This window comes from Aythya fuligula, chromosome 2, assembly GCF_009819795.1.
Source record: "Aythya fuligula isolate bAytFul2 chromosome 2, bAytFul2.pri, whole genome shotgun sequence".
Classification (NCBI taxonomy): domain Eukaryota; kingdom Metazoa; phylum Chordata; class Aves; order Anseriformes; family Anatidae; genus Aythya; species Aythya fuligula.
This window is the reverse complement of record NC_045560.1, coordinates 133600100-133619425: the sequence shown is the minus strand read 5'-3', so window position 1 is coordinate 133619425 and position 19326 is coordinate 133600100. Positions and strand designations below refer to the sequence as shown.

At 39.6% G+C, this 19326-nt stretch overlaps 1 protein-coding gene across 1 annotated transcript; it reads right to left on the bottom strand.

The window, feature by feature from the left end:
* Positions 1 to 4960: 4960 nt before the first annotated feature.
* On the bottom strand, positions 4961 to 18124 carry OSGIN2 (oxidative stress induced growth inhibitor family member 2). The gene is made up of 6 exons (XM_032182787.1): positions 18042 to 18124; positions 15088 to 15242; positions 11322 to 11458; positions 9196 to 9387; positions 8651 to 8742; positions 4961 to 6771 (listed from the first exon to the last, which is right to left on the bottom strand). Exons 1-6 carry the CDS (start codon positions 18083 to 18085, stop codon positions 5724 to 5726), a joined length of 1668 nt encoding a protein of 555 aa, XP_032038678.1. The 5' UTR covers positions 18086 to 18124; the 3' UTR covers positions 4961 to 5723.
* Between the last annotated feature and the right edge of the window lie 1202 nt (positions 18125 to 19326).

Genomic DNA, 19326 nt, shown 5'->3' with positions numbered 1-19326 from the left:
GAAATGTTTACTTAGTACCTCAAGCTCCAGATGCATCATGTGTGAGCAAAAAAAATAGGGTGGGAGAACATAAAATGTTAGCTCATTTAGAACTGCAATTCAACAACCAGAATACCAGAACCAGCAGCAATGGGCCAGGCTGGAGTACTGACTTCCCAAATTTTGCCAAGCAGATATAAGGTAACAGGATCAGTTCTTGAATTTTAGTGTTCACATAGAAGCTGATCCTAGAATTAAAAGTGAATCACTTCCTTCCACTCAGAGCAATCCCCAGAAGTCTACCACCAAATCTATCATCTTGTCCCTAGCTTTAGATTGTGGGCAACTTCTTTATATGTCCATTAAAAAAAATATATATATATATATAATAAAATGCTGGGATTCTATAGTATTTTGTGAACTAGGCTTGTTATGTTTTCATTGTCTTCATGCTGGCATAGAGGTCTGCAGAGGGTGTCCAGGAACAAAGCTGAATTTCAGTTTGGAGCATCCACTGTAGACAATGCAGGCTGATGCATGCACATTGCTACTGATCCCATAATGGGGAGAGAGAGGAAAAAAATGCAAATTTGATAAAATTATGATATTGATGATATGGATCCATAATGGATCTCCAGAACAAGTTGATTCAAAATGATAGGAGAGCTAAGAATATGAAGTCTTTTTTTTTCTCCTCTGTACTATGGTCACCAGGTTGTAACAGTTGGGCTTAATATGCCTGATGAGCACAAAATAATCTTTCATGGAAAGTCACCCAATATGTAGATGGGTGTAACGTGAAGTCAAATTCAGGGTAATAAGCCTGCTTGAGCTGAAATGTTCCATAGTGCCTGCAAACACAAAGCCATCTTTAGAAGAGTGCTTAGACTCACTGTAATTACTATATTATATTGTAGCTCCTCCCAATCCTTGTTCCTTACACCAGATCTGTGGTCCCACACTTCCTAGTGCAACTCAAGCTTTGAGAATTAGCTGAACTCGACCAGCCCAGAAGTGCACCATATTCCCCAAAAGACAGTGTTGTCTTTCAGAAAAACAGGAATTCATAACGCAGCACCGAACTTCAAATTTGTCACCCCAATTGTCACCAAAGCCTTGTCTTCTGTCAAAAAAAAATAAAAAAATAAAAAATTGTTTCTACTAAATAGAACGTATTATGGTCATTTCAAACAAAGCATGTATTTTCTTTTGGGTTAGGCAAGAAAAGGGAGAAGTGGATATCTAAAAGACACTTTATCAGTTGAACTACTGTGCTCCCATCTTGCTCTCACCCAGAAAAAACTCAAACAACAAAAAACACTGATAAAAACCATCATAGCCAGAATGTTCTAAAATATGACCTAAAATAAAACCTAACAGTATAAATCTTCCAGCATTTTTTGTTCCATAACTTTTTCAAAATGAAATCATTACTGGGTTTTATTATCCATGTGATCAGCTGCCCTTAAGGTACACGTGTGCTACCTCATGCAGTTTAGAAGCAGCTGTGCTCTAGCAGCTTTAAAGCCAAGACTCCACTATTGCATGAAAATACCAGCTTTGTTTCTCACAAATGGAAAATACGGCATTGTATCAGAGCAACCAAGACTCGTCTCTTTGCACATCACCTTTCGGATCAAGGCTTAGGGCTTCCCACATGTTGCACTTCAGCACAACCTCCCTTAGGAGCCCATTAAAAACATATGGCAACAGATTAGACTAACAAATCCAGCACAACTCCAGCTGGATGTCACAGCTTGCATATCTGGATAGAAGAGGATGGGAGGAGACCAAGAGCCTATGAGTACTACAGGGGCTTGCTTTGGCACCTATAGTTTTTCAGTTAATATTGATCAGGTTCTGTACTGCTTTCCTGCTGCTTCTTCACTGGTCATTACTTGCTATTAGAGAGGACTCAGGAGTTAACAGATCTTACACCCTTTTTCCTCTCAAGAGCAGCTTGCCTAAAAACAGCTTTTAATGAGGTAAATTCCTTTCCTCCCCTTCCATGGGCTGTGCAAGCCAGGCCTTCCTCAAAGTCTGGGCCTTGTTCAAAGCTGGAAGAAATTAAATACTCCAGTTTCCTGGCTCTTACCCTTTTTTCCTCATTCTCAAGCTGCATGAAAAACCTACAGCCATCTCCTTCTACAGAATTGATGTTTTTCGTTAGGCAACCATCACACTGAGATTAATCATTAAAGAGGCACCTACACAACAGGCCATGGCGTACCCTGACAACTCCTGCAGTGCTGAGGACCCGTGGCTGTGGGATGCTCTTTGGTACCCCTTACTCAATGTATAGGCTCTGTTTCTGGAGCCTATACACCTGGTTCCTATGCTCGCTCTTGGCAAGCCAAGGTTGCGAGCTCCAGGCCATGCATTTACTTCAGAGCCAGAACAGGCTGATGTTACTGTCACCGCTCCGTGGGCTGCTTGCAGAAAGGACTCCTGCACTGATTCAGCAGGGCAAAATGAAGCCACGCTTTTGTGGAAAATGCTTTAAGCACAAGTCAATCAGCTACTAGATGCCAAAAGCTGTGCAATTTCTTACCACGGTTAGGTGCCTCCATGAGGAGCTGCCCATTGTTAAACAACTACATCCTAGATGGATTGTTAGGGAAATCGACTATGACAGGCCTTAGCCCCCAGTCCAACACAGCAGGATACTAATTAAAATAATCTTAATAATTTAGTTAGGAGATGCATTCAGCATTAAGAACCAAAAGTCAACTACAAAAGATATTTTCCCACTAGCCTTTTACAAAATACACAGCATGATTAACGTACCTTTATAAATTCTGTAAATCCAAATAAAATTCCTTTAGTTAAAAGTTACATTTTTCCTGTGTATCAGTAATAACGCTGAAGTAATAAGCATCCTTCTTATTCACACAGTATTTGAAAGCTTATCTTTCCCACTGAAAGAAGAGCTGAAGGAAGCACACAGTTTCCCTGTTGGGAACTATTATAGCATAAAGGAAATTCAAATATATATATATATACACATTCTTTTTGAAATCTGAGAGAACACGTTTCCCCAAAAGAGCTATCCAGTGCCAACATCTAATTCATAATAAATAATTATCATAATGCTTTAGGTAAAACTATCTTAAGGTAAAGCTATCCTAACCAAGTTAAATTAATTTTTACATCTTATTCTTATAGCCATACCTAAGTGGAGAGCAATGGAAACATCTCCCAGATAGTCAGAAACCCAAATGTCAGAAAGTCCAGCTGCAACTTTAAAACTAGCAATTTCTAGAAGAAACAGGATGATTTTTAGTACAGCTTCAGTCAAAAGTAGTTTTATACTGGCAGACTAACAAACACGACCACTGAGAAAATTGCTCTGCCCAGCTAACATGTCTTCTTATTTAATCTCAGAGGTACTGAGAAGACTGACAAAAAGAGGAAAGCAATTAAAGCTCAAGGTATTATAACATTGCTGTGAAAGTTACCTGTACAATGGGCTGGACAGAAATCGCTCACATTGTTTGTTTCTGCCATGAGCACAGCCCATAAACAGCTGCAGCAGCTGAAGCTAGGGATTTGGCTGTTTGGACCTCTCCCTTCTTTGCTTCCCTTGTTTTGTTGGCATTTTGTTTCAGGTGACAAAGGGATATGCTCTAACATGCTGCAGTATGTTGTATTTAGAAATTTATATTTATACAAAAACTGAAGGAATTTAATCACAGTGCAGATGTATTCCCGATATATTAACTGCCATAAAGTTCTGTAATCAAATATTTATCACTTGCAACACCAATTCTCAGTTGAAATGATTAGGTATCACAGTTTTAAGATAGATTTATATATACATACAGTTTCTGCTAAAGAAGGCTAATTATAGAATTTCAATTCATTTATAAATAAGCCTAAGATTTAGCATAATTAAAGCCAGCTCAAATCAGTATAAGAAAATCTTAACTACTGAAAATGTATGGTTAAATTCAACCTTGTAGGCAATGCAGAAAATAAAGTCTGCCTTCCTTATGTTTGCATTTACGCAATTCAGTTGGCTCTAAACTAAGATTTATCAGTAGTAGCATCATTTCATAACGACTTTTGCCCTCCACTGAAAAAAGTCATTTTAATCTTTGCATACTTAGCCTTGTCAACTAAAGTCTGTGCAAGTCTGATTACCTTACTCAGACGCATAAAAGCCAGCAGTAGTCACAGAACCCAATAGCTCAGTTGGCACAGAATGCAGGCATTTGTTGCATATAGATACCTACAACTTGGGGAAAATAAGCTGGGATACCAGCAAGCACTAATAGTTTCACAAAGTCTAAGCCTAGAACTTATTTCCTTTAAAAATCTGCTCAAGTTCTAACATGGAGATTTTAATCATGCACATACAGTATCTTAAACTAACGTGATATTCTTCAACACAGAATGAAAATGAAAACCAAATGAAAAACTAGATGTAGTACCATCTGTTCGATCACAATGGACCTGAATTAAAGTGTGTGGTAATGAATCAAAACCAAGCAATTAATCTACTGAGAGTTCTGGATGGTAATCCTCTAACTGGCTGTTGCTTATCTTACTACAGCCAAAAACCCTAGAGCATGTTTAGGTAAACAAAAATCCAGGCCTTACATTATGGAGCAGAAATGCAAAACTTCAGAGGTAGGTACACGTTAGATCTTTGTATTTTATAGCAAACTAGTATTTTATATGAACTATGTTTGTTTTCTTTAAGCTGGCTGTGAGTATAATCCTTTTCCATGACATTAAAAAAAAAAAAAAACAACAACAAAAAACTGCAAAGCAAAATAGTTTGTGTTACGTGCTGATCTAGGAGGAAAAAACAACCAGTACTTGGCCAAACGGGAGACACTAATAACTACCACCCACCTTCATCACTCAAGTGATCCCATTCAGTCTTCCTGAGCTAAAAGGCAAAAAATTGAAAAGCTTTCTCATGTACTTAGATTTCTTTTTCAGTAGCACACTATTCATTATATTGACACTGTAATAAGAGCACTTACATCAGTACTTTATTGTTTATGTTGATGAGTATTCTCAGAACATACACATCACTGAAGGGGAACATCTCATGTCAGTCTTTCTGCACTCACCAAAATCTAGGCATAGTGTGAAAAAACATGAATGAATCGTCAAATCATGCACTGAAGATTAAACTGGAATGCCTGTTCTTTTATTCCAATTTCCAAGTTGAATAATTTGGAACTGTTGACCAATACTTCTCTGCTTAGAGAAATCCTTTGTATTAAAAAAACATTTTACTAAGTGCTCATTCTTCCTGTGTTACTATGGCAAATAAATAAAACCCTCACTTCAAACAGAAGGCTCCAAATTTGCTTTGGGACCAAGAATCACTTTGTACTAGGAGTCTTCTGCTTTTAAAAATTATCTTAATTTCAGGATAAGAATATTTTGTCAGGTTTGACACTACAAGATAAACCCACTCTGGCATGCATTGCTTTTCCCAGAGGAAGTCTGCTCTTTCAAGCTGAGCAAGAGATGACAGGCAGGTCAATAGAAGTTAGTCTCATTTTCTGTTTCTCTGGAAGTAATTCCAGTGGAGTAGAGATCAGTTGTAACAGCAGATCACATTTTTGTATTTTGAAAAGGAAGTATAGTGGTATTAGCATCCTTTACCAAACAGTACAAGTACAGGTTACTTGTATACAGAAATATGACTGCTAACAACTTTTGCTGTCAGTACTTTGTTAGACTACGTCTAATTTCGTATGTGAAAGTTTCTATAGCCTTATTTAAGGTACCCCATCACCTCCTCCATCCCCACTTTCAATCAATTCATGTTTCTTCTTTTGTCTTATTGCCAAGCATCGTGCAATACCCAGTGCACCTCCTTTTAAAAACCGTACAAAGTTGTCTCCAACCAGAGGACCTAAAGCAAAGAGGTTTGCTTCTTTAGTGCATTCATAAGTATATGGATCAATCTCTATAGGATTCCCCTTGCATGTGATGGGCTGATTTGAGTGATGACCTATGCTATGCCCTTGGTCCTTTAGGAAGAAAAGATTTGGGTGAGAACCTATCAGAACTAAGGCTACAGAAAACTTCAGAATTTTCTTCAGTCCAGAGGCACTCTGAAGAACACATTTCATTTCAGGCTTGAAGGAAAGTACATTGTGTTCAGGGAAACTAGTGTAAGCAGAATGCAGATTAGAGTCCACAGTGTGTGACTGAGTACACATCATATGATAGACCTTATGGTATTCAGGGTAAAGCTTTTTAGGTAACTGTTTGAAAATCAGGCTTGTATCAGTAACTCTTCTACGAAACACATGAATTACTGGGATGTTGTTGTTGTAGGCACACAGTACTGCATCAGCTGCTGTAAGTCCGGCACCCACAATTAATACAGGGTCTGCTTTCCCACGCAGCTTTCCTTTGCTGATAGCAGCCCCAAAGTCAGACATGGAATGAAGCACAAAAGGGAAATCTTCTCCTTCAACTTGCAGTCGGCCAGGAGAATCAAAGCTTCCAGTGGCAAGAGCCACATTCTCAGCAAAGAGGCAGAAGGGCACATGAGAACCATCCGTTGCTCGCTGATAACCTCTAACTTCCCAGTTTCGCTTGATCAGTGATTTCTGTCCATCTTCCATTTCCAAATGCTGCGTTGAAATATCTTCACTAAGTTGACTTCTATTTTCATCATCCTCTTCTCGATAAAGCCTGGATACTGATGTTATATAAACATTGTCTCTGAAATTCTTCTGGAGGCCCATGACTTTAACATAGTGTTTATAATAGCAAGCAATTTCTTCTGGCATTACACGGTCACTCTTTATATTTCTGAAATAGAATCGAATGGTTCCAGTTAATATTAACACCTTAGCAGTAGTTTCAACATCATATATGATATAATACCTGACAGTCAGATGTAAAAGGATTGAATCTGTTCCGTTTAACTACAGAGTTCAATATATTTGAACTTAGTTTTATTCGCTGTCTTGATTCCTGATATACAAGACAAGCTTTTTTTTTTTTTTTTTTTTTAAATAATCAACTCTTTTAATTGTAAAGTGCTAAGGTGATGAGCAAATTAAACATGAATACCCTGTATCACAGTAGATCTATGTGGAAGCATTTTACAAAGCCAGTTTAACATCATGACCACCAACAATATAATACTGGCTAAACAGTACTCAACGACAACATACAAATTACTTAGTTACTTGAAGTACATGCTAACTTTGAAGTATATTGAAGACTACTCAACTCAAAAGACCTATCCTTTTAGTACAGGTAAGTTCAGTTAATTCAGTTAAGGATCAAAATAAGTAGTTCCATATCACAGAATTAAGTCCCACAGAAATGAAAAAAGCAAGCCTCACACAGAACCTTAATACACACGTGAATAGGATTACGATAGTCAAATGCCCAAAAAAAAAAACATTCTTGCATTGGAATCCTGGTATTACATCTATGCTTTTCATGTTTACTGCTGTATTTACAACAAATTTAAGCTGAAGGTATAATTGTTTTGAACAGTTGCATGAATTCTGCTGCTTCTTTAGAAGCAAGCTCTAAGAAGCCAAAAGCAGTGAACATTGGGTAGCCACAGAATTACACTCTGAAGCACATTTACAAGAGATAGGGTTACTTACCCTAACAGATTAACAAAACAGTAACCTGAACATTTAGAAGTACATACACTACTCTGAAAACCTGATGAGATATTTATTAGAGAGGTTGGCTGCAAGTGTCACACCTGTTTTAAGGAAACCATTTCACACGACTACAAGTTTTAATTATCTATGTTTTTTAATATGCTTGTTTAATTGTAGTAAAACTGGTCAGCATTTCTTTTTTTAGTATTGTTGAAAATTATAATATCAACAAATTAGCTTCAGATAATAAGCAGCTTATGGGATTTCAGTTCATACGGAGGCAAGACTACTGTCATTATCTAAGAAAGCGATTAAAGAACAAAGGTACAGTTTCTCTCCACTGTGTTGTCCTGAAACGAGTAACAGTCTGCTCAAACACACATGCCCAATTCAAAACAACAGCTTCCTTTAATTAGAATTACGTCAGGAAAATTGAAATTTTATAAAGAGCCTATGCACAGTTCATCTATTGACACAGGCATTTGTGAACTAATTGTATCCTTGAAGCAAAGGCCATGGAATCATACAAGACAGAATTTTTTCTTTAAAATGTTTTTTCCAAGGAATTTACAAGAAAATAATATTGAGAAGTAATAAATTATTCTCAACAATACAACTGATAGCAACATTTTAGATGCTGCAGCTTTGTCTGTAAAGCAAAAGCTGAAAAATACTGACTTCCTGAATTACAAGAAAGCTACCGTGCACAGCAACTTAAGTGACATCCACAGTGAAAGAGGAACTTGTGATACTTCTGTAGATTTTGAATGCCTAAAACTACTTACAGTAACAGCACTTATTTGAGAAATGTTGTTAAAACACAACATTGCTAGTATGTATGCTTTTGATGCACTCAAAGCCATTATTCTGTTCAACCACTGTCAATTTTCTTTCAGAGTGCACACAGCAGTATCGTTTCTAGTGCCATCAGGCAATTAAATACACTAAAAAAGAAGCATTCCTGTAAACAATGAAGCTTGAATGTTTTCCAGTTCTTAAAATAGTGTTGTCTATCTTACAGCAACTGTATGTTTCCCAAATGCATTATGCAGCATCTCTACCTGCGCTTGCTAGCTGCCCACTCCTTAAAGGTGAGCCCGGGAAGTTCCATCCAGTCTCCAAAACTGATGGTTAGCATAGAGCCTTCCATGGACTAAGGAAGAAAAACAAGAGGCATGACCAGATAAATTTCAAACGGATACTTTTATGTAAAAGTAGAACAAGTGAAAGGGAAAATTATTAATAAAGTTATTTATAAAACTTATTTATAGAAGTTATTGTTATTTATAAAAACACAAAACAAGAGAAAAGCATAAAAGCAACAGGATGAATACATTAAGATTTAAGATTTTGTATAACAGCAGCTGAAAACAATACGAAAAAAAGCCAGAGAATACTCCTTAGTATAATTAAATTTAAACTAATAAAAAACGTAAGACAGCAGTCATGGTGATGATTCCCAAAATTAAGGGTAATGTTTCATCTCTAACATACTTGACCTTTGGTAAATGAAATTGCCATTACCATCTAAAACAACCTTAGCAAGACAATTCCTAGACCATAAAATTATCAAGTTACCATCCAGTAATATAAAATATTTACTCACATGCCAAGCCCCACCAGGTGGTCCTTTACCAAGCACTATATGAGGAATATAATTATGTTGCTCTAGCTTCCAGTGCAAAACTGGTGGGTAGTCATACCCAAAGTCAGCATCAGGATGCAGGAGTGTATCAAAAAGCACAGCAACTGGGTTTGAAGAGCGTCCTTCGAGGCCTTCAGACAGGTACTCTAGATCCTGAAGTACGAGAGTTACAACTTTCACTGTTTATCATGCTGTTCTGATGTACAGAAATTGAATTTGATGTACGAACACCACAATTAGTTCAAGTTGCATTTTAAGTAGAAATATGTAGTGTAGAAATTAAATCAGAAGTTTTTAGAAATAACAACCATGATTCAGTTCTTCTCTAACTTTTTATATTATAGATTTCTGCCATTTGAGAATTGTGTGCTAGTGCAGTAATACCAAGGCAGGTCATTATTTGAAAAATTGGGACAAACGTTCAGAGAACAGAGTAACTTAATAGCATTTCTATTTATAGGTAACAGACTGCTTTTAACAGAGAATTGCTAGTATTTCTAGGAGTCTCATTTTGACAAAGCAAAAAAGGAACCTAAAAACATCGTTTCAAAGATCAAGCAGAAAAGGGTCCTCTGACTGCTCGTGTAGTTCTAACAGCAAGTTTATTTTATTTTGAAATAATGGCAGTACTGGAAATACTGATTTTAAAAATTAATTAGAATTAGACTTGTTTTTACAAAGCAGTTCATCTTGAGAACTATTTCTAGAACATTCTAAAATGTTTTCATATTTCAGCATCTATTAGCCAGCCACATTTTCCTATTTCAAAACACTGTGATGCAGTGGCAAATGTTTGAAAAAGAGAATAAAAATCTGAAGAGAAAAATGTCTTTTTGCTGACAAAGACAAGTTTGGCTTCCAAAACTGCGAGAACATACAGGGGAGTGAGGGAGGATGAAGTATATGTAACACCTATAGCCAAAAGCTAAGTCAACCTACTTTCCAGCCAAAAAACAAACCTTGAAACTGCATTGCATGCAAATGGCAGAGTACTAAAACCAAAAAGCCCCAAACCAAAGTCAACCAACCTTAACTTCCCCATGACGTGTTTATATTTCAAAAAATTTATAGTCACATGGGCAACACACTCGCTGACTGCACAGTGAGTAATCAATCAGCAGTGTGATGAGATGAGTAGAAAATGATAATACAGAAAACAAATGGGGAGAAAAATAAAGGAGAAGATTTAACTGTTCAGATGGAATGGGAAAATCAGATGTATGCAAGTATAGCAGATACCAAACAGCAGCAGTTGTAAAGTTGTGAACGCAAACAGTTAAGGATGCATACTGTTCAGAAAAGAAAAGTGTCCCTAATGGTACAAAAAAAAAAAAAAAAAAAAAAGTCTTAATGAGAACTGTATTATTTGGGAATATTTTAATTTAAAGACCAAAGAATACATGTTGCTAATGTACTTCAACAATAGTGCCCAAATGTTCCAGGACATGAAAGCAGGAATTCCTGAGTCAGCTATTCACTGACCAAGTAAGTGATGCTTTAGACACTTTTGGCAAGTAATAAAAACACAACAAAGGGCAGATTGTAAAACCAAAAGCCACCACAAACAAGGAAAAATTCCTAAAGGACCAAAAAAACACCACAAACACACACCAGCCTTGGATCAAGTGATTATGAATTAATGTCATTTAAATCAACAGAAGAACAAAGTAACTCATTAATGCTTTAGAAACATGATAATCTAGCTGGGCTGGTTATGTATAATTTTTTTCTGCAATCTACTTTTTTTTTTTTTTTTTTTTGGATACCCACTTCTTAAAATGTACTGTTTTTAAACTGAAGTGTCCTATGTGTAATTTGTTACAAGCCACTGAAGAAGGTATATACTGCTCTTTATTTTACAGGTAAGAAAAGCAGAGGCCAATGAGTGAAGCTAGTTGTTTGAGGCCACACAGCTTTAATGTTATCTAATTCTTTGTGGGGTGAGAGTGTTAAGGCCTTTTTCATCTACAGCACTACTTGTGTAAGCTGCAAAAGCATTTTAAATAGGATCATTACAGAAAGACTACTGTTTCATAATCTAACTTGTAGAATGGAAAGATCTGGACAAGATGGCAAAAAAAGCTTACCTGATCAACAATGGAAAGATGTCGAGCTTCTTCTAGTTTTGTATGTAGAATGGGGTTTGGATGTACAGCTTCAGGAGACAAATATGGCCTGTACCCAGACAGCAGGTACGAAAGACAAATTCCTGAAGGTCCATTTCCTATTAAAGAAAGAAGTAACTGTTTTAGAAACTCTAGGTTATTGACAGTTTTACTAAGTACTGAAATCTTGTTGCTGCTTATTCGATGAAAGTAGTATAATGCAATACCATTTGATTCAAAGCACCTTATAATCCTCACAGGAAAATAAAGCCTGACACAGGAATTTCCTCCAAATAAGCCAAGCACAATCTTTTTCAGGTAAGAAATGTATGTATAACCATTTTACGCTACGAAAAAAATGCACATAAAGTGATTTAGTAATTCAGTATGTCAGATTCACTGATCTTGTGTGAAAGTGATCTGATGGAAGGGATCTGGTCTACATGTCAATCACAGTATTCAATCTGAGTATTGCTACCACCTTACAACTTTATGCTCCCACTTACACTACATACTGTAAGACACAAAACAATGACAACCTGGAGTATGCACTCTTTAGGTCTACCCATAAAATAAAAGGAAAAAAAAAAAGCAGAAAGCTGAAGATGGTACAAGTCAGCATGAGAAATTATATATACAACATAAGGTAAAAACATAGATGTAGTAAAGTACAAGAAACGTTTAAAACCACATTCAGTAGTATGTTTAACAGCAACAATATAAATTTAAGCTTTCTATATCCCCTCCATTTTACAGCTTTTTACAATTCATTTATGTGAATTATTATAATTTTAATAGGTTAACCTACTTGCAAATGGTTATTAAAGCTGTGAAATGGATGGAACCAAAATGTTACTGTACGGTAAATATTTCTATTTGTTTGACTAGTATTAGACAAAGCAGGGGATCACATTTTAACGTGTGAATATAGAAATAACGTTCATGTTGCAAGGTCAAATATTAAAATCTAGGGAAAGCTTATGTCATAAAAGAATACTTAAGTTCTGCAGAATAGCACAAGGGATTCTATCGCTCCTCTTCCTCATTAACTGAATGAAAAGCCCAGTGTTCTCCTAATGAGGCGCTATTCAGTATTTTGCATTTGTTTTCCATCTAGAGTGGCATGCATGGTATTTACTACACGCTATTCAAATTCTAGGCTAAAGTTAGCCATTTATTCATGCTTTTATATAGCACTCATTGTTAGGATGCTAGCTTTTATTTCCTGTCATTCCAACTCTTGATCTCTAGAGTTCACCCTTTGCCTCCTGTTCCCCATTATCTCTGGGCACGTTGTTTCCATCTTCTGTTCCCAGTCCCACTTCAATGCCTGTCTCCTCACTTTTCTGATTTTTCAGTCCTCAAATTCCCCAACAGTTTGCTCAAACCTTGTTTCACCTGTTCATTCCCAATCTTTGTACATCAGATCTTTCTCCCTTTTCCACCATGCTACAGTCATCACCCTGGTCCCAAGTAGCAGGACATCCCATACTTGATTGCAACACTGTTTAAGTACTATTACAGCTATTGTCCATGAGAAGAAGGCTTACTAACAGGTGAAGTCAAAGGCTGATTCTTCTAGTCAGCCTTCAGTGAAGATGTTTTTCCATGAACCTAGAACCTGCACTGCTATGGAAGGCTGCAGGGTGCCTTAACAACTCTTACACCAATCTATTTTATGCACCAGTACATGGATGCAAAAATGCCTGTTCACTGTAAGAGCCATGAGGCAAAGAAGGAAAGCTGTAGTTTTCCATCACAGGGATCTTCAAGCTGCTATTTATTGTTATACACCTAAATCAAAAGCAAACAATCAACTTCAAACACAATTGCACAGACTTGTTATTCAGGTGAAAAATTAAGACTATATCATGTTTACACAGTAATGATCAAAACCAGTGCAGATGACAAAGTTTAGCACAGAATATCTTCTAGATTTAGCACTCTAGCATCAATTTCTAGAATTTCAAGTCATTCAAATACAATTTACCAGTTTCTTCCCAATTTCCTGAGCAAAAGAAGTACAAGCCAGAAGCTACTTACAATTATCAGAGTAGCTTAGTACTCTTTACAGAACTACAATATACTACAGAGCACAAGTTTAAGAATTGTATCTTAAACTGGTCATCATACAGGGGAGAAACAGGATGGTAAAGTTACAGAGGGCAATAGAAGCCTTGTTCCATGATGAGGTTAATTTATTACACATGCCATCGTTTTTCCATCTAATTACTGAAATAGCACAAGGAAATAGCACTAGGAAGCTCAAATAAGGAACGTTTAACTCCAGCTACATAGGAATAGCACAGAGAAGATTAAACCAGTAGGCTGCACTTGTGTGCATATATGTATGTATGAGGGACACATACACAACTCTTTGTGTGGTTCTACTACAATATTAAGACCCGTTTAGATCCCTTCTAAGGCTTCTTCAGACAGCCAAACTTGGGATAGCAGGCTGCCCACGGAGATCAACCTGAGAAACTTCTCAAATGCATCTGTGAAACACCATTTGGGTAACGTATTTGTGTTTTTTACACACACACACCTCAAGCAGAAATAGTCAAAGCAGCTGTGTTTGGTACCAGCACATAGGAAAGCGTTCTAGGCAAAATAAGTATTGAGCACAGGTATTTGCATAACTTGTATTTGCAAAACTAAACAGTGAAAACTGAGTCATTAGCCATATGGCAAACCTATACTAAGGTTGATGAAATGCCAGGAAACTGTTGCTCTTCAATTATGATGCAGAACTCAGCAAGTGATTCACGTCTGTCACATCCACGTAAATGCGTTACATGAGCACTATTTTGAGCTGTCATGGAGAGCTCTGAGAACAGGCACTGTACAAACACCAGCCTTTCAAAGCTGAAGAGATTTACTGTGAACACATTGAGTCGAAACATTATTCTCTGGAATCTCTGCTTGTTTGCAGGTACAATTCAAGCTGTTGGTTTGCTTCAGTACCAACAGCTTTGAACTAGATTACTGAAAACCTCTTTTACTTCAGATCTTTTCTTTATCCTTTCATTGAGTCATGGCAGTAAGGAGCTGGTGAACAGCTGTTGCTGAAAGACCTTGGCCCAATACAAGTCACCCTGGCAGTCTCAATTATGCTGTGTACCTAGGGAGCCTGCTCCACTCTGCTGTGCTGTCATTCAGCAAGATTTTACAGGTACAAGCCTTTAGCTATTTAATCAAGACAACGTACATTGCTCTCAACTGGTTGAGCTGACACAGATTCGCTTTGGAAAAGATGAGACAACATTCAGATGTCAGCGATGGACGCAACAGCAAAATGCAGCTAACGAGCAAAGTTAGCATTTAACCAATACACAGCACACATTTCACATTACGCTTTTGACTGTTTGTGTGACTCCACAAGTCTGTGGATCATTGCAACATCAACAGTCACCACGCAACCCGATGTAGACGTGGTATCATGTTAATCAAGCCCTACATTATCAATGCTAGGATCAAAACAGTTCTTCTGTTAAGACTCATGTATCTGCAGCCAAATAACACAGCTCATTTTGCCAAGTCACCATCTGAATTAAAATACACTCCGGTAGCAAGACTTTTAATATAATTTGATGTCACCGTTAATCATAACAACTTTACTTCTCTAATGAGCTTCTTCGGTGTAAGTACATTAAGCATTATTTATTTTATGATAAATGACTTCATGTAGCAGGTTTATAAAAGCAACGGCAGTGACACAATTTCAAGAGTTAACAAAACAACTTACCTATTATTACTACAGGCAGAGTAAGGAGAGAGTCCCCAGGCAGAACAGTTTCTTCTATTAAAGGCATTCTTTTAATCTTCCTCCCAAGGCTGTCACCAAAATACTGGACAAAGGAATTCAAAAGCTGTCCTTCAGTTTCAGGGCTGCTGTAATTTCTAATTAACAAGGACAGATGGAAGAAAACTAAAAATGAAACAGTTGTAGTCGGAACAATTTCTTCAAAAATAAAGTTGCTTTTGACACTTTATTTGAAGAGCTACAGAATTAATGAAAACAAAGACTAAAACAGATATGCTTCATCCAATCCACAAAATTTTTACTCTTCAGCACAGCTTTTCTAACAGCAGATTTAAAATAAAAGTCTATTTTCTCCTAGAAGGTCTACAGCAAGATAACAAAAGGGACAGATGGCTCCACTGAGACACAGATTCCCAATTCGGTTTGCACAAAGACAGAGTATAACCAACAAGCATTATTTTGATCCACCACGCAGAAAACCTCATTTCTCATTATCCTTATCAAAAGGGGAGGCATACACTGCCTAGCCAATTAACAACAGTAAGGCCAGCCAAAGACTGAAGGAGCAGCTGAGATACAACAGCAGGCATTCACACACCTTCCTACCTGCTGAGCAGCATGGAAGACTTCACTTCAACAAATGTTTGGAAAGGTAGAAGTGAGGCTACTCGGAGTCGGTAGAGATTCAAAAATTGAGAGAATTGAAATTCCTACAAACCCTAGATGCAGCCTATGGTGTTTTAAGCACTCTAAGAAAATCCTTTAACAAAAGGAATCATCTAACCATGAAGTTAACAAAAGGAATTACTATGCCCCATTCAGGTCAGCTATTGTAGGATAGACTGTTTTCACCACTCGTCATTTTCTTAAGATTTGTCAGCTCTATGCAACACGCACTTGGGTTCCTCTCATAGTTCTTCACTCTAAACATGTTTCTATACTATGAAGACTTGTTTTTGATCATCTACTGCTTATTTAGTAGCTCTCTCTCAATTCTTTCCAGGTCATTGAAGAAGCACAGACTTCATCTGCTTAACTATAAAAGCAAAGACAAATTAAAAATAATCTGTTATTGGCAATTATTTTACTAAATCTTCAAAATACAGACTTGACTTCTTGATAAAAAAAAAAAAAAAAAAAAAAAGCAATCTACAAGCCTAAACAGTTTTAATAAGAAATGTAAAGGAATTAACTTGAGTACAAGCACTCTTACTTATTTCCTAAGAATCTACATTTATTAAAGCCATTTTGGAATTTCAGGAATTATTTTCTACATGGGACCAAAAAGCAGAAGATATCAATCCAACTCCCACAGCCACATAAGTGACGTACTGCCTCAACTCCCACAGCACTGAAAGTTCCCTTATGTATTTCAAAAAGACTTTCCTCAATGGAAATGGAACTAAAGCTAGAGAGAGCTGTAAAGGAATAGCAGCACCAGCACACAGTGAATACAGCTCTGTGATGGTTACAGTTCCTATCAAGTGGGGAAGCTATTCTGAAGTTGTATTTATTTCTGAAGGCAAGTACTCTATATCTGTATTTCCTGCACTACAGGAAAAAGAGTTTGCAAATTAGTTATTTGACTGAATTACCATCACACATTAGCTTCTCATGATAACAGAAATGCATAAAACACAAAGTCCAAGTTAGATTAAAGTAAGAAGAAACCAAAGAGAAGACATTTAGTTATCATACTGCTTTTTTCATCTCTCTCTCTTTTTTTTTTTTTTTTTTTTTTTTTTACACATAGGTACAGGCAGCCTGTATTATCTTCCAGCCTTTGCTCAAAGTTATCTGAGGTAACGCTATTCTATGCCTTGCAAAAGAGAGGCTTACAGAGAGTAGGCATGTTTTAGTGCCATTTTAATATACCTCCCCTGCTAAATGGAAGCTAGAAACACAAAAGAAACACTTCAAAACCTCTCTTACAGGATGCATGTGCAGCTTTACAGAATCTCTAACAATAAAAACACTGCAGCTTTGAAAGCTGGCTGCAAACTACCCGACAGGTTTAGTGAAACTAACCTCGCACAGAAATGCCTGCATACAACATGCGGTTCCTCAGCTATTGTGCCTATGAAGCAGCAGATGAAGCACTGCTGTCAGGCGCGTGTTCTTCCTTTGTAAGGACATCATAACCCAAACCCGGTCAGATACAGAGTTAGGATGTGAGTTTGTGGTCCCTGAGCCTTGAACAGCACAAGCCAGCAAGTACTAGAAGTTTTCATCTTATAAAAACTAATAGGCAGCTTTGCAGCGGTGGGGATTTGGTGAAGATATCACTGCCTCTGGTCCTGCAGAGATGCCAGAGGGCACGGGGGTGACTCAGTGCCAACGCCGGAGCTCGCTTCAGCTTCTGGTCGAGCCTCACCGCTTAACTGCAATAACTGCGCTACCGGGGTTCCGCACCTCGTCGTCATTTTTCCTTTTTAGTTAATTACCTTTAATTGATGCGGGGGAAAAATAAGTAGTAGAAAATGCATAGTATACATGTAAACACTCTTCTCCCTTTGGAAGAAAACCGAATTAGCCTTTCAGCTGCCACACTTCACTGCAAGGCACAGCGCCGGAGGAGCCCTTTACAGGGGGCACTCGTGCCGGACCCCAGCCCCCCGCGGACTTGGAGCAAGAAACGCACAAACCGAGCATCCTGCGGCGGCCGGCTCACGGAAAACCCGTCACGGAATAAAATAAAAATAAAAATAAAAATAAAAATAACCACGGTTCGGTTCCAAGCTCACGCTCCGCGGGGAGAATCTAACACCTCCGGGGCTATTATTTTATTTTATTTTAATCAAACGACTGAGGAGAGCGCTGCGCACCGCCAGCACCGGAGCGAAGCAGGAGCCGAGCCCCGGCCCCGGCCGAGCCCCAGAAGCCGCCCGGGGAGCGGGCAGCCCCCAGCCCCTCGCCCGCCCCCCGTCGCCCCTCACCTGACGGGACCGGCCAGGGAGCAGCGGCAGCACCACACGGGCATGGGGGGCGCCGGCGGGGCCCAGCGGCGGGGCTGCGGGGAGGCGCCGGTCCGCGGCTCCCGCTCCTCCTCCTCCTCTTCTTCCTCCTCCTCCTCCTTCTGCTGCCGCCGCCACCACCTCCACCACCACCACAGCGGGCCCCGCTCGGCGCCGCGCCGCCCCTCCGCCCCGCTCGCCGGCGGCTGCGGCTCGCACGCCGAGGGAGGAGCCGCCGCCAGCACCGGGAGGGACGAAGGGGAAGGGATGGATGGAGGGAGGGAAGGAGGGCGCAGCTTCCTCCTGCCGGCCCCGCCGCGCCTCCCCGAAGGAGGAGGAGGAGGATGAGGAGGCGGCGCTCAGCGCCTCAGCGGCGGGTAGAGACCGCGGGCAGGGCCCCCTGAGCCCGCAGCGGTTCCCTCGGTACCGGAGCAAGGCGCGGGCGCGGGCCGCTGCCTGCCCCAGCCCATATCGCCGCCCGCGGCCCCTCCTCCGCCGCCGCCTTGCCCGCCCTCCCCGCAGGCCGCCCAGGGTGGCTGGGGCACGGCCCGGTGGCACGGGCACACCTGCGGGCGGTCCTCGGCCCGGAGCCCCCCGGGCGCCCGCCCGTCCTCGGGCCGTGAAATGGCGGCCGCGGGGCCCCGGGCTGAGGGACGCGTGAGGGGTGGGAAGGAGCGCCCCGTGCCCCGGCGTCTGGGCCCGCAGGCCTGTGCGAGCTGACAGCCATGTGCGTAGGGAGAGCTGCTGCCGTGCTTCTGCTCGGAAACTTTAAAAAATAATAAATAAATAAATAAGTGAGGTGTTGGTGCTCTTCACACAGATTTTGAATCGGTGGCAGGTGAGGGACATACAGCGAGGAAGGGCTGTGGTGTTCCTGAATTACCCAACGCCGCAATGCCAACAGCCATCACCCAGCCTCTCATCCTGTCCTGCGTTTCTGTTTGTGGCACAATTGGGTTTCACGTGTGAAACGCACATGGGGGAATTAACAGAGCAGAAAGCTGACCAGATTACAAACTTTCCCAGCCACTAATACCAACCCATGTACAAGTACTTCATATACTTTATGTTATCTATTTCAAAATTTATTTTATCATCATAAATATTTTGCAGCTCCATATGCTTGCTTCGTGTTTGACTAGTCAGAGTTGGTGGGACCTCCCCAGTCCAAGCCCTCCTAAACCCCAGTACCACGTCCAGGCAGGTTTTGAATATATCTCCAAGGACGGAGGCTCCACAGCCTTTCTGGGCAACCTGCTTGGTTGTG